Source organism: Schistocerca piceifrons, chromosome 1 (genome assembly GCF_021461385.2).
Source record: "Schistocerca piceifrons isolate TAMUIC-IGC-003096 chromosome 1, iqSchPice1.1, whole genome shotgun sequence".
Classification (NCBI taxonomy): Eukaryota; Metazoa; Arthropoda; class Insecta; order Orthoptera; family Acrididae; genus Schistocerca; species Schistocerca piceifrons.
In genome coordinates this window covers 1,031,324,677-1,031,340,776 of record NC_060138.1, presented here as the reverse complement: position 1 = coordinate 1,031,340,776, position 16,100 = coordinate 1,031,324,677, and the positions used below count along the sequence as shown (strand labels likewise).

The window sequence follows — 16,100 nt, the reverse complement described above, 5'->3', positions numbered from 1 at the left end:
GAAGTGAAACATGGACGATAAATAGTTTGGACAAGAAGAGAATAGAAGCTTTCGAAATGTGGTGCTACAGAAGAATGCTGAAGATTAGATGGGTAGATCACATAACTAATGAGGAAGTATTGAATAGGATTGGGGAGAAGAGAAGTTTGTGGCACAACTTGACCAGAAGAAGGGATCGGTTGGTAGGACATGTTCTGAGGCATCAAGGGATCACCAATTTAGTATTGGAGGGCAGCGTGGAGGGTAAAAATCGCAGAGGGAGACCAAGAGATGAATACACTAAGCAGATTCAGAAGGATGTAGGTTGCAGTAGGTACTGGAAGATGAAGAAGCTTGCACAGGATAGAGTAGCATGAAGAGCTGCATCAAACCAGTCTCAGAACTGAAGACCACAACAACAACAACAACAACAACAACAACTGAAAATTTGTTTCATTTGTGATCTACGTTGTTGAGAAATAAGTCGTATCAATGTAACTGCCTTGCCATCTACATACACTTTGTTCACACTATCCTCCTTCCTCGTGCTCAGATAGCATGACACTGCGATGGGGGAAGTGTGCAGTCAGGCTGAGCGCTATGGTATGCAAGCCAGGGTATGGCTCACAAGTTAAATTCTTGGCCGCCTCTGGCAGTTGGTGAGTGAGAAAATGTATGTTGCACAGAAGCCTATCTTAACAATAATACATGTCTATTCCTGTAAACAACTGTTCATATAGTTGGGCATACTAACAGCAGTCTTGCAGTGCATTTGCCCCCTTAAGAAATTTATTATCAGCAATCAGTCAATTAAAAAAATACAACAACATTCACAAAAATATTGTTGAATGGAGAAATGACTTGATGTGTACCATTGCGCAGCCTAGATGTGGCACTGAAAGAAATGAGGTATTCAACCAAAAGAATCTTTTATCTCTTATGCAGTGACCCATAATAAAATTAAATTCAAAGACAAAACTAAAATCATGTGCAACTTCATTCCATAGAATAACTTAGAGAGAGAGAGAGAGAGAGAGAGAGAGAGAGAGAGAGAGAGAGAGAGAGAGAGTGTTCTATAATTGTAAAGCTGATTTGTCACATATCATAGTGATAGTTTTTGCAATGCCTGGACACGTTGGAAATGAAATGGGTGCTGTCCTTCATCATGTACAACACACCAGACACAGGGTTGGGGGATATCAGTGGCATGGTATGCACCTAGTGCTCTTGTTGACAGTGTATGTTGCACTTTTCAAGCATTCTTTCTTCTGCCACATCTGTCTGTGTTGTTCATTGTCGACCAGCATCCAGCTTGTGCACATGGAACAAGCAGTTCCGCACAGTCGATGATGTAGGGTGGCAAATAATGTGTGGTACGGCACCTTTTTATTGGGATTTTTGCACGGTACAATCACACGGCTTCCCATCCATTATGTCGTATGACTAGTCAGCAATACTACTCTGAACGCTTCCACGTTGTGAATGGTGATGGCCTCCCTGTGATCTGCTCGTCTTTGCACAGCAATGCCCTCTCATAAACTTAGTGCCCTCTCGTGGTGTTCATTACCCCCAGTTCATATGTGGTTGCTGATTTTTGGTGTATGCCCGATGTGTCATGTCAGCTTGTAAACGTTTTTGTGAATCACCCTGTATATTACCTATCCGATATAACTCCGTGACACGTGAATGAAAGCACTGATATGTGTTGCCACATAGTTAGAACTGTGTTCCAATGAGGTGGATGAAACAATATCAGCATCCTGGGCACTTATCATGGTTTTCATGTCAAACAATGTATTATAACCTTTCCAAGATCCTGTTCCATTAAATCATCATTATTACAATGTTTCTTTACAACATTAAGATGTTCATACATAATAATAATAATAATAATAATAATAATAATAATACACTATAATACTACACTAAATATACACACAAGGCAGAGATCAGAACCAGCCTGTAACGACGATGACGCTGTACTATTGTACATATAAGTAAATTTTTTTTCCATCTGGTTCTTCGATAAATTAGTGTAATTGATGTTCTGATTTCATTTCTTTTTTGTTTCATTTCTTTTTTGTTTCATGTCATTGTGTTAATAAAACTGTAAACAAATTTCAATGTGAATATTAATGTTTATGTCAAATGTCATGCAATATTGTAATAGAATTGAAATGTAAGAAATGTTGAGACTGTTGTAAGTTGTTTAAGATTGTAACTGTGCGTCTGGTCCATATGTAGGCAATGTGTTAGGATATGTAGAATGCAAAACCTCGGGTGAATACCCTGTCTGTAAGGGAGCGGTAAAAGGTGGATGGCAGGCGAGCGCGGGAAAATGCGCACGGGCGCTGCACGGCACAACGGGCTCAGCAGTAGTAGTTGGAGTTTGTCACTGGTTTGAGCAACACCTTCTGGAGCGAGGGGGCTCTCCTGGAAGACGTAGTTTCACTGAGCCTCGGGTATGCCGTTCCAACGCCCACACAGCACGGCGAAATTCCATAGGCACTAAATGGAAAAGTATTGCGACGCTATGAAGAAATGAAGTGCCGATATGTCAAGAGCCATAGCTGTGGTTGTATGTGTGCTCTGTGCCTCGCCATCTCACTGCCCGCCAACCGCCGCATCGATACAAGCAGTATTGCATTCATATGGACCAGAGAGTGAACTATTCAATAACAACCAAAATTATACCAGAACTTCGCCATCATTTAATTATCCTCACAACTAACCTAGACAGGGTCCTTTCCAAATGTTGTGCAATCCTAGTGTCCCGAAATGAAAAATTAAATTTTATGTTAAGAATAATTACTTGCAGACCTAACTGTGTTAGAATGGTGTTTAAAGAACTGTTTTGTTAATGAACCAGTAAATGAATAACGAAGGTCTAACGAAGTTGAAAGATAACTTTAATATTGATATAGTAATGAAGGTTAATTATTTCGAGACAGATATAATGGTATTTAAATGAGCAGGAAATAAGATAAAAAGAGTAGTAACTCATATACTGGAAATCTTGAGCGCATAATAATTTCAGTAATGAATTTTTTTAATACAGTGATCATAACAGTTTCAGGGTCCCCCTCCCCTTTTTTTTATTCATTTGAATTCTGAAGTGCTCTAAATTGGTTTGACTAGCAAAAGTTAAAGTCCATATAAAAGCCAAAATTTATCAGTGTTTTATCTTTATCAAAACTGACATTGTGTGTGTGACTCGAAAGTGCTGTTTCTAGGGTAACCTATGCCCGATTTGAATCAGATCAATAGACAGTACGAAGTTTGGTAGTATACATTATAGTGTATGGTTTTTCCATATCAGTACAGAACGTGAAACTACCAGTTCAATAGATTTTCTGGTTGCTAAACTTTACTATATTATGCAGTTTTACTATGTGTTGGTTTGCATGAATATACACCAACTTGTACAGGGAAGGAACTCAGTTAATGCCTAATTAGGCTGGCGACCGTATTATTAACCAATTGATAGCATCTTCTGTGTTGCTTTTTGTCTGTCCTGACGTGTAGTTGCATTTCGGACTTACTTGGCGTATCATTGTTATTACAGAATGAGTGTAAGTCTGATTTGCCACCATTCAGGTACACGCGGTCGATATCTATATGAAAATCCTTTCTCATAAGGTGACGCCCGTTCACTTACCATAGTACAGGCTTTAATGAGTATTGTGTGCCCCGCGCGCGCGTTACAAACCAACACACAGAAGAAACCCACAAAACCAGCATGGTAACACAGGCTACAGATCAGAATAGAAAAACTGAGAAAAGACATCGGACAGCTAACACAATTTATAAGAAATGAAATGTCAGAAAAAAAATGAAAAAGGTTAGGTAAAATCTCACAACAAGAAGCGATAGAGCAATTAGATGAAAAGAAGCAGAAAATACGAGCATTGGCCAAACGACTTAGAAGATACAAAAAAAGTGAAAATAGAAGGAAACAAAATCAAACATTCAACACAAACCAAAAGAAATTTTACCAGACAATAGATAACACACATTAAAATAGACAATCCACCAAACATAACAGACATGGAACACTTCTGGAGCAACATATGGTCAAACCCGGTACAACATAACAGGCATGCACGGTGGATACAAGCAGAAACAGATACATACAAGATGATACCCCAAATGCCTGAAGTGATAATTTTGCAACATGAAGTCACCCAAGCAATTAATTCTACTCACAATTGGAAAGCCCCTGGAAAAGATAAAATAGGAAATTTCTGGCTAAAGAAGTTCACCTCAACACATTCACATCTAACTAAATTATTTACGTAACTGTTACGTTGCAGACCCATACACATTCCCTGATACATTTACACATGGAATAACTTATCTGAAACCTAAAGATCAAGCAGACACAGCAAACCCAGCTAAATATCGCCCCATCACATGCCTGCCAACAATATACAAAATATTAACTTCAGTCATTACACAGAATTAATGACACATACAACACAGAACAAAATTATAAATGAAGAACAAAAAGGCTGTTGCAAAGGAGCACAAGGATGTAAAGAGCAACTGATAATGGATGCAGAGGTGACATATCGAGCTAAAACTAAACAAAGGTCGCTACAATACGCATACATTGATTACGAAAAAGCTTTTGATAGTGTACCCCACTCATGGTTACTACAAATATTGGAAATATACAAAGTAGATCCTAAATTGATACGGTTCCTAAACATAGTAATGAAAAATTGGAAAACCACATTTAATATCCAAACAAATTCAAATAATATCACATCACAGCCAATACAGATTAAGCGTGGAATATACCAAGGAAACTCATTAAGTCCTTTCTGGTTCTGCCTTGCTCTGAACCCACTATCCAACATGCTAAATAATACAAATTATGGATACAATATTACTGGAACATACCCGCACAAAATCACACATTTGCTATACATGGATGATCCAAAACTACTGGCAGCAACAAATCAACAACTCAACCAATTACTGAAGATAACAGAACTATTCAGCAATGATATAAATATGGCTTTTGGAACAGACAAATGTAAGAAAAATAGCATAGTCAAGGGAAAACACACTAAACAAGAAGATTACATATTGGATAGCCACAGCGACTGCATAGAAGCGATGGAAAAAACAGATGCCTATAAATATCTAGGATACAGACAAAAAATAGGAATAGATAACACAAATATTAAAGAAGTACTAAAAGAAAAATATAGACAAAGACTAACAAAAATACTGAAAACAGAATTGACAGCAAGAAACAAGACAAAAGCTATAAATACTTATGCTATACCAATATTGACCTACTCATTTGGAGTAGTGAAATGGAGTAACACAGACCTAGAAGGACTCAATACACTTACACGACCACAATGCCACAAATATAGAATACATCACATACATTCAGCAACAGAAAGATTCACATTAAGCAGAAAGGAAGGAGGAAGGGGATTTATCGACATAAAAAACCTACATTATGGACAGGTAGATAATTTAAGAAAATTCTTTCTAGAACGAGCAGAAACTTGCAAAATACACAAAGCAATCACTCATATAAATACATCAGCTACACCACTGCAATTTCATAACCACTTCTACAACCCTTTAGATCACATAACATCAACAGATACGAAGAAAGTAAATTGGAAAAAGAAAACACTACATGGCAAGCACCCGTATCATCTAACACAGCCACACATCGATCAAGATGCATCCAACACATGGCTAAGAAAAGGCAATATATACAGTGAGACGGAAGTATTCATGATGGCAATACAGGATCAAACAATAAACACCAGATGTTACAGCAAGCATATTATTAAAGATCCCAATACCACAACAGATAAATGCAGGTTTTGCAAACAACAAATTGAAACAGTAGATCACATCACAAGCTGATGTACAATACTAGCAAATACAGAATTCCCCAGAAGACATGACAATGTAGCAAAAATAATACATCAACAGCTTGCCTTACAACATAAACTTATAAGACAACACGTTCCCACATACAAGTATGCACCACAAAATGCACTAGAGAATGATGAATACAAATTATACTGGAACAGAACCATTATAACAGATAAAACAACACCACATAACAAACCTGACATCATACTCACCAATAAAAAGAAGAAATTAACACAACTAATCAAAATATCCATACCCAGTACAACAAATATACAACAGAAAACAGGAGAAAAAATTGAAAAATACATCCAACTGGCTGAGAAAGTCAAGGACATGTGGCATCAGGATAAAGTTGACATTATATCAATTATACTATCAACTACAGGAGTCATACCACACAACATCCACCAGTACATCAACGCAATGCAACTACATCCAAACTTATATATACAACTACAGAAATCTGTAATTATTGATACATATTCAATTACCCGAAAGTTCCTAAATGCAATGTAACATATACCGTACAGTTAAAAGGAAGTGACGCTTGATCAAGGTCCGTGTCACTTTCCATTTTTAACCAGACATAATGTCTGAGAAAGGAAAGAAATAATCATAATAATAGAAAACCCATTCTTTTTAAACTCTGCCGGTTGTGGTGCTTCTTTTCTAGATTTAAGTTATTTTTTGTGTTTTTATTCATGTTCCTTTTCTTACAAGTAAGAAATTATGGTTAACAAAGAGGCAACTTTGCCAGAGACAATAAAATGATGTACCGAAGAACTATAAGTTAACCCGAGACGTGACGCAGAATATGCCATAACAGTTTTAAATATTTTTTTATAAAAGTATAAATGTGGCAAAATGATGTAAAATCATTCATTCCTATAATGATTCCTGAGTCATGTTTCATTTTCAAGTAATTACTAAAAGTGGGCTTCAGCAGTGTAATAATTGAAGCTTTTGTGTGAGTCACAGTCAGTCAGTCAGTGAGTCAGTTTATCTGCAAAACAAGATGTACATCTCTTCCAATTTGCATTAATCCTTTTGTGACCAAATTATTTACAGAAACTGTGGATTTCTTATGAGTATTTTATTGGCACTCATAAAATCAATTTCAGACCTTGAAAGTGAGAGATTACACTATAGCTACAAAAAACATTTAGCGGGAATTACTGGTCTCTTTGAACTGGAGATTACACATAAAAAAAATTAGTGGGGACTATTGTTCCCGCCGAACTCTGGAGCAACTCCAGTTGGGAAAAAAAGTGTTTATTTTGAAGTACAAAAAACATCTTAAATATTACATTTTTCATGTATTGGTTTCTGTTGTCCATCAAGTTCACTAAGATGATGTACTGTGGAACTTAGATAAACATGGTGCTATACACAAAGACACATGGCAGATGCTACACATTACTTTTGTTCTCTTTCTTTGTTTCTCATTTATTTGTTCTTTGTGCTATATTCACAGCATCCTCTGTTTGTTTCACCTTTTGTGGGCAAATGAGACCCAACCTTTCTGCAGAAGAGCTTATCTGGAACTCCAGACACACCTCTTTTCAGTGTCAGGAAACACACAGGTCTTCCTCTTCGCTTATGACTTGAGATGCCAGAGATGAGCTGCCTTCCAGGTGTAACCTAAAAGTTAGTTGGTCTGCTTCTGTCCTTTGAGGCTTCTGTATGATGTAGGAACTGCCAAATCTTCTAAAAAGAAAAACATTGTGTGCCACCACTTCAGTGAACAACAAATTACAGAATACCGTTCTCACAGGTGTTTGAATCTATCAACTTTTTCTACTATTTGATTGTACTCTGCCACAGGCTAAGGGCAGAACATTTCACTACCAGTACCATCTGTATTTGTTCTGAAGACGGTATTTGTGTTTTTGGTATTCAGATAATCTGATAATATACACACAAGTTTACTATCCTGCCACTTAACTGCTGCAACACATGATCTTACAGCAAATTCCTAGCCTCCTCTGCTAAGTTTTGAATTTTTTTCAGCATGGCTGGCAGATCCTTTTTGTTGGAGTGAACAGTAGCAATGCCATAAAGTCCATGAGACTGTAGGCTTCCATTATTTGATACATTGTAAAATAATTATTGGATGTTACCAACCTTTTACTTCCAACCATTGTATCTGTTAGGGTAAACACTATGTGTTCACCCAGTGAAAATTCAGATACATCATATTTGTCTTCTTTTCCAGTGTAGATGTCATAGTTAATTATGCACCCAGTCATTGCATGAGCTAAGCACCATGTACTGCTGCCACACTTGACTGCTTTCATTGGCATACATTGTTTTATTGTTGAATGTCCTTTGAAAGACACCATACTTTTGTGAAATGTCAAAAAAGGAGGTTTGTACACTTAACACAGCTTCTTTGTTATAGCACTGATGACAGGTCGGATTTTGAGCAGCTTGTTATCCTGGTCATCCCTTTCTGACACACATGCTGTTGTCATTGCCATGCAGATTTTCAACAGTATCTTTGTATCAGTGCTTTGTCACCACTGATAAGAGAGAAGATACACCAAGAACAGGACACTACTTCAGCGATTTCCAAATTGTGGAAGTTGATGTATATCCATCAAAATAAGCGTTCAAATAAAAGATTTTAGCTCAGGAATGATAATGTCCTGCCAGCCAGAAGTTACTTTACTTGTTTCCTCTCTGACTTCACTAAACATCTTCCTTGTTTTGCATATAGATTCATCTGATTGCAAATGTGTAGCAATAGATCTTCTGTAAATAAAGACTGAAAATATATTATTTTGTTATCAGACTGATTTTCTGGGCTTTCTTTTAATTTCACTGGAAGATTTTTAGAGTAAGAAACATCCTCACTCCTTGTATTAACACTGTGAGAAAATATGGACGCAGCCCTTATTGGAGTTTAGTTAGATATACCAGCATGGCAAGGAGACATTTTTTCAATTTCACCCGCTTCTGTTGTCAAATTGAAATCTTATCATCACTTGGTACAATAATGTTATCAATAATTTCATTCAAAATGAATCAATGCCTTCATCAGAATTGTTGTCAGCAGCAAGATCTGAATCTTCTGCATTGTGTGGTAAGGAGTGCAAAACTCGCAGTGTGCCTTGTAGTGTCAGTCCAGGCATTTTGAACAATGAGAAAGATACAATAAATACAGTCCCAATTTCACAGCCACGCTACTTACACATCACACACAGTGTATTGTGATAAATAGTTCCCACTAACTTACGTTGTAGTATTTCAGTGGTTTACAAAGAAAAGTTGCAGACATATACTGCCTCCTTGCTAAATACAAAAGTAGAAAAATGTAACAGTAGTCACCTCAGACACATAAGAAAAGCACAGAATATAAAAAAGTGGTTGTGGTCAAAATAATGGCACCATTTCACTCAGAAATGACGCCTCTGCATTGATTGACTAAAGATGTAGACATACAATAGCTTCTGCATGCCAGTGGATAAACTACATGCAATTATCACATGATAACAGAGATGGCAGCACAAGCTGGAAATGGGAACACTGTGATTGCCACTGAACTTACTGCGAAAACAAAAAATGGGAACAGTAGTTTCCATTACTCATAAAAGGATTAGAGAGTTTCTTTGCAGGTGACATGATGATTATTAATTTCATAATGTCAATGAAATCCCACAAGATTACTTGAATTTTCGCTCGGAGTAGATTTGTTAGGAATCAAATACATCAACTTTAATGTTTCAGTGCATAAAATTACTGTGTGAAAGCATTTATTAGTGTTAATATCATGAAAAGGATAGTTGCTACTCACCATATAGCAGAGATGCTGAGTCACAGATAGGCACAACAAAAAGATTGTCAGAAAATGAGCTCTCGGCTAACAAGGCCTTCATCAGAGATAGAATGTACACACACGCAAACGTAAGTTTAGTTGCATTAACAACATACAATGGTTTTTACCTGATTATATCTTCTTTCATTGAGGAATTTTTTCACTTTATCATAAATTTATACTTTATTTTGTGAAAAGCAAGACTTTTTTTATTTTTTATTGTATGTGTGGCTCATTATAAAGTGTAATAATGCATGGATCCAGCATGTTTGGAATAAGTTGTTCCAGCAACCACTATTCCTCTCATTAGTTTATTGTAACAGAGTAGTGAAGCCTTTATGTTTGTATTATTTATGTAGCTTGCATGTGGCAATCTCTTTCTAGGTCTCTCCATTGTATATTTTCAATAATAATATAGTATACACCTGAGTTCCCCCCCATGAACCATGGACCTTGCCGTTGGTGGGGAGGCTTGCGTGCCTCAGCGATACAGATAGCCGTACCGTAGGTGCAACCACAACGGAGGGGTATCTGTTGAGAGGCCAGACAAATGTGTGATCCCTGAAGAGGGGCAGCAGCCTTTTCAGTAGTTGCAAGGGCAACAGTCTGGATGATTGACTGATCTGGCCTTGTAACAATAACCAAAATGGCCTTGCTGTGCTGGTACTGCGAACGGCTGAAAGCAAGGGGAAACTACAGCCGTAATTTTTCCCGAGGGCATGCAGCTTTACTGTATGATTACATGATGATGGCGTCCTCTTGGGTAAAATATTCCGGAGGTAAAATAGTCCCCCATTCGGATCTCCGGGCGGGGACTACTCAGGAGGATGTCGTCGTCAGGAGAAAGAAAACTGGCATTCTACGGATCGGAGCGTGGAATGTCAGATCCCTTAATCGGGCAGGTAGGTTAGAAAATTTAAAAAGGGAAATGGATAGGTTGAAGTTAGATATAGTGGGAATTAGTGAAGTTCGGTGGCAGGAGGAACAAGACTTCTGGTCAGGTGACTACAGGGTTATAAACACAAAATCAAATAGGGGTAATGCAGGAGTAGGTTTAATAATGAATAGGAAAATAGGAATGCGGGTAAGCTACTACAAACAGCATAGTGAACGCATTATTGTGGCCAAGATAGATACGAAGCCCACACCTACTACAGTAGTACAAGTTTATATGCCAACTAGCTCTGCAGATGACGAAGAAATTGAAGAAATGTATGATGAAATAAAAGAAATTATTCAGATTGTGAAGGGAGACGAAAATTTAATAGTCATGGGTGACTGGAATTCGAGTGTAGGAAAAGGGAGAGAAGGAAACATAGTAGGTGAATATGGATTGGGGGACAGAAATGAAAGAGGAAGCCGCCTGGTAGAATTTTGCACAGAGCACAACATAATCATAGCTAACACTTGGTTCAAGAATCATGAAAGAAGGTTGTATACATGGAAGAACCCTGGAGATACTAAAAGGTATCAGATAGATTATATAATGGTAAGACAGAGATTTAGGAACCAGGTTTTAAATTGTAAGACATTTCCAGGGGCAGATGTGGACTCTGACCACAATCTATTGGTTATGACCTGTAGATTAAAACTGAAGAAACTGCAAAAAGGTGGGAATTTAAGGAGATGGGACCTGGATAAACTAAAAGAACCAGAGGTTGTACAGAGATTCAGGGAGAGCATAAGGGAGCAATTGACAGGAATGGGGGAAATAAATACAGTAGAAGAAGAATGGGTAGCTTTGAGGGATGAAGTAGTGAAGGCAGCAGAGGATCAAGTAGGTATAAAGACGAGGGCTAGTAGAAATCCTTGGGTAACAGAAGAAATATTGAATTTAATTGATGAAAGGAGAAAATATAAAAATGCAGTAAGTGAAACAGGCAAAAAGGAATACAAACGTCTCAAAAATGAGATCGACAGGAAGTGCAAAATGGCTAAGCAGGAATGGCTAGAGGACAAATGTAAGGATGTAGAGGCCTATCTCACTAGGGGTAGGATAGATACCGCCTACAGGAAAATTAAAGAGACCTTTGGAGATAAGAGAACGACTTGTATGAATATCAAGAGTTCAGATGGAAACCCAGTTCTAAGCAAAGAAGGGAAAGCAGAAAGGTGGAAGAAGTATATAGAGGGTCTATACAAGGGCGATGTACTTGAGGACAATATTATGGAAATGGAAAAGGATGTAGATGAAGATGAAATTGGAGATACGATACTGCGTGAAGAGTTTGACAGAGCACTGAAAGACCTGAGTCGAAACAAGGCCTCCGGAGTAGACAATATTCCATTGGAACTACTGACGGCCGTGGGAGAGCCAGTCCTGACAAAACTCTACCATCTGGTGAGCAAGATGTATGAAACAGGCGAAATACCCTCAGACTTCAAGAAGAATATAATAATTCCAATCCCAAAGAAAGCAGGTGTTGACAGATGTGAAAATTACCGAACTATCAGCTTAATAAGTCACAGCTGCAAAATACTAACACGAATTCTTTACAGACGAATGGAAAAACTAGTAGAAGCCAACCTCGGGGAAGATCAGTTTGGATTCCGTAGAAACACTGGAACACGTGAGGCAATACTGACCTTACGACTTATCTTAGAAGAAAGATTAAGGAAAGGCAAACCTACGTTTCTAGCATTTGTAGACTTAGAGAAAGCTTTTGACAATGTTGACTGGAATACTCTCTTTCAAATTCTAAAGGTGGCAGGGGTAAAATACAGGGAGCGAAAGGCTATTTACAATTTGTACAGAAACCAGATGGCAGTTCTAAGAGTCGAGGGACATGAAAGGGAAGCAGTGGTTGGGAAGGGAGTAAGACAGGGTTGTAGCCTGTCCCCGATGTTGTTCAATCTGTATATTGAGCAAGCAGTAAAGGAAACAAAAGAAAAATTTGGAGTAGGTATTAAAATTCATGGAGAAAAAATAAAAACTTTGAGGTTCGCCGATGACATTGTAATTCTGTCAGAGACAGCAAAGGACTTGGAAGAGCAGTTGAATGGAATGGACAGTGTCTTGAAAGGAGGATATAAGATGAACATCAACAAAAGCAAAACAAGGATAATGGAATGTAGTCTAATTAAGTCGGGTGATGCTGAGGGAATTAGATTAGGAAATGAGACACTTAAAGTAGTAAAGGAGTTTTGCTATTTGGGGAGCAAAATAACTGATGATGGTCGAAGTAGAGAGGATATAAAATGTAGGCTGGCAATGGCAAGGAAAGCGTTTCTGAAGAAGAGAAATTTGTTAACATCCAGTATTGATTTAAGTGTCAGGAAGTCATTTCTGAAAGTATTCGTATGGAGTGTAGCCATGTATGGAAGTGAAACATGGACGATAAATAGTTTGGACAAGAAGAGAATGGAAGCTTTCGAAATGTGGTGCTACAGAAGAATGCTGAAGATTAGATGGGTAGATCACATAACTAATGAGGAAGTATTGAATAGGATTGGGGAGAAGAGAAGTTTGTGGCACAACTTGACCAGAAGAAGGGATCGGTTGGTAGGACATGTTCTGAGGCATCAAGGGATCACCAATTTAGTATTGGAGGGCAGCGTGGAGGGTAAAAATCGTAGGGGGAGACCAAGAGATGAATACACTAAGCAAATTCAGAAGGATGTAGGTTGCAGTAGGTATTGGGAGATGAAAAAGCTTGCACAGGATAGAGTAGCATGGAGAGCTGCATCAAACCAGTCTCAGGACTGAAGACCACAACAACAACAACACCTGAGTTCACACATGCAATGTCTGTGCCCATCAGTTAAAGACTACCTGCACTGCTTTTTGGAGGGTCTATGTTTACCCCACCCCCTAGCTGTGGACATCTTGTGCAGTTAGCACCAGTATTTGTTGTTGGTGAAGATACTTCAAATAGTCAGTACTATGATGCACAGCTCTTCTTCTTCCATTGTGATTTTCCTTTACTCTTGTTTCTTTTTCCCCCTCCTCAACCAAACCTTGGCTCACACCAATATTGCTGTATCTCCTTAGTGTAGGCTGTGTGTGTTATTGACTGTAATATATATATATATATATATATAATGGAAGGAAACATTCCACGTGGGAAAAATTATATATAAAAACAAAGATGAGGTGACTTACCGAATAAAAGCGCTGGCAGGTCGATAGACACACAAACAAACACAAACATTCACACCAAATTCAAGCTTTCGCAACAGTTTGTTGCGAAAGCTTGAATTTTGTGTGTATGTTTGTGTGTCTATCGACCTGCCAGCGCTTTTATTCGGTAAGTCACCTCATCTTTGTTTTTATATATATATATATATATATATATATATATATATATATATACCAAACAAAAGCGCTGGCAGGTCGATAGACACACAAACATACACACAAAATTCTAGCTTTCGCAACCAATGGTTGCCTCGTCAGGAAAGAGGGAAGGAGATGGAAAGACAAAAGGATATGGGTTTTAAGGGAGAGGGTAAGGAGTCATTCCAATCCCGGGAGCGGAAAGACTTACCTTAGGGGGAAAAAAGGACAGGTATAAACTCGCACACACACACATATCCATCCACACATACACAGACACAAGCAGACATTTGTAAGGCAAAGAGTTTGGGCAGAGATGTCAGTCGGGGCGGATGTACAGAGGCAAAGATGAAGTTGAAAGACAGGTGAGGTATGAGCGGCGGCAAATTGAAATTAGAAATTAGCGGAGATTGAGGCCTGGCGGATAGCGAGAAGAAAGGATATGCTGAAGGGCAAGTTCCCATCTCCGGAGTTCTGACAGGTTGGTGTTAGTGGGAAGTATCCAGATAACCCGGACGGTGTAACACTGTGCCAAGATGTGCTGGCCGTGCACCAAGGCATGTTTAGCCACAGGGTGATCCTCATTACCAACAAACACTGTCTGCCTGTGTCCATTCATGCGAATGGACAGTTTGTTGCTGGTCATTCCCACATAGAACGCTTCACAGTGTAGGCAGGTCAGTTGGTAAATCACGTGGGTGCTTTCACACGTGGCTCTGCCTTTGATCGTGTACACCTTCCGGGTTACAGGACTGGAATAGGTGGTGGTGGGAGGGTGCATGGGACAGGTTTTACACCGGGGGCGGTTACAGGGGTAGGAGCCAGAGGGTAGGGAAGGTGGTTTGGGGATTTCATAGGGATGAACTAAGAGGTTGCGAAGGTTAGGTGGACGGCGGAAAGACACTCTTGGTGGAGTGGGGAGGATTTCATGAAGGATGGATCTCATTTCAGGGCAGGATTTGAGGAAGTCGTATCCCTGCTGGAGAGCCACATTCAGAATCTGATCCAGTCCCGGAAAGTATCCTGTCACAAGTGGGGCACTTTTGGGGTTTATATATTTTTCCCACGTGGAATGTTTCCCTCTATTATATATATATATATATATATATATATATATATATATGTGTGTGTGTGTGTGTGTGTGTGTGTGTGTGTGTGTGTGTGTGTGTGTGTGTGTGTGTGTGTGCCCTGTTGTTGTATTGCCACACTCAATCTGTAGCTTCCATCATACACTATTTGTTCATTTACACTCTGTATCTATCACTTGTCCATCTGCTACTATTACACACCTAAGTCTGTGAATAGTGCAGAACAACATTCATGTCACACACTCAAATGTAAAAATTACACAGTATTTTTTATAAGGAGCAGGAAACAAGTTCATATCAGGATGGAGGAGATAGGTATCAAAGACCAATATGTAATCATCGTGTTTTGCTTTTTAGGAAAGGAATATTTGCTAATGTCATTATTATGTGTTTGTTTAGTGTGTCACAGAAATATTTTGGTTTTACTTTCTATATTTCTGATTTACTTTTCCCCTATTACACAGATGGTGAACTCTATGCCTGGGGTTGTAATGAATACGGCCAGCTCGGTCTTGGATCAAGTGTTTCCAAAGAAACAAGACCTTGTTTGGTAAGATCATTAATGGGAATTCCTATTGCCATTATTGCATGTGGTGGAAATCACAGTTTTGCTGTTTCAAAGTCAGGTATGTTTGTGTAATATCCTGATTTCTGTGGAAAAAGGCTTTTCTTTACACTTAGTTTAAGTACTATTTCAGTGTGAAGAATTTTTTAAGTCTAGAGCCTGACAAAATTTTAGTGGTACTGTATGTCATTTTTATGTATTTCATCTCATAAGGGCTGTAACAGTCATTTGATACATGATACAAGGAGGAGACGTGCAAATGACTGGGGAAACTCACACTTAAGAAGCAAAGGCATTGGAAAACATGAGTAATAATTATTCTTATGTACAAGACCGTATATAAAGACCTTCACCACGCTTCTTTCTGTTCTCCAGCTTTACTGTGATGGTGATGAAGGAATTTTAGAAAATTGTGAAAATTAGTGATTCGTCTGCATTTTAAAGCCTTGTGCATTTTTAAGG

General features: G+C 38.5%; 1 protein-coding gene across 4 annotated transcripts in view; it reads left to right on the top strand.

Annotated features, from left to right (window-relative positions):
- The window catches only part of LOC124722968 (probable E3 ubiquitin-protein ligase HERC4), a 226,555-nt gene that overhangs the window by 47,299 nt on the left and 163,156 nt on the right, over positions 1–16,100 (top strand). For all 4 annotated transcript variants that reach the window (XM_047248172.1, XM_047248237.1, XM_047248297.1 and 1 more), the window contains exon 6: positions 15,538–15,699. In XM_047248172.1, the coding sequence (XP_047104128.1) occupies positions 15,538–15,699 (162 nt within the window). The remainder of the gene's footprint in view (positions 1–15,537; positions 15,700–16,100) is intronic.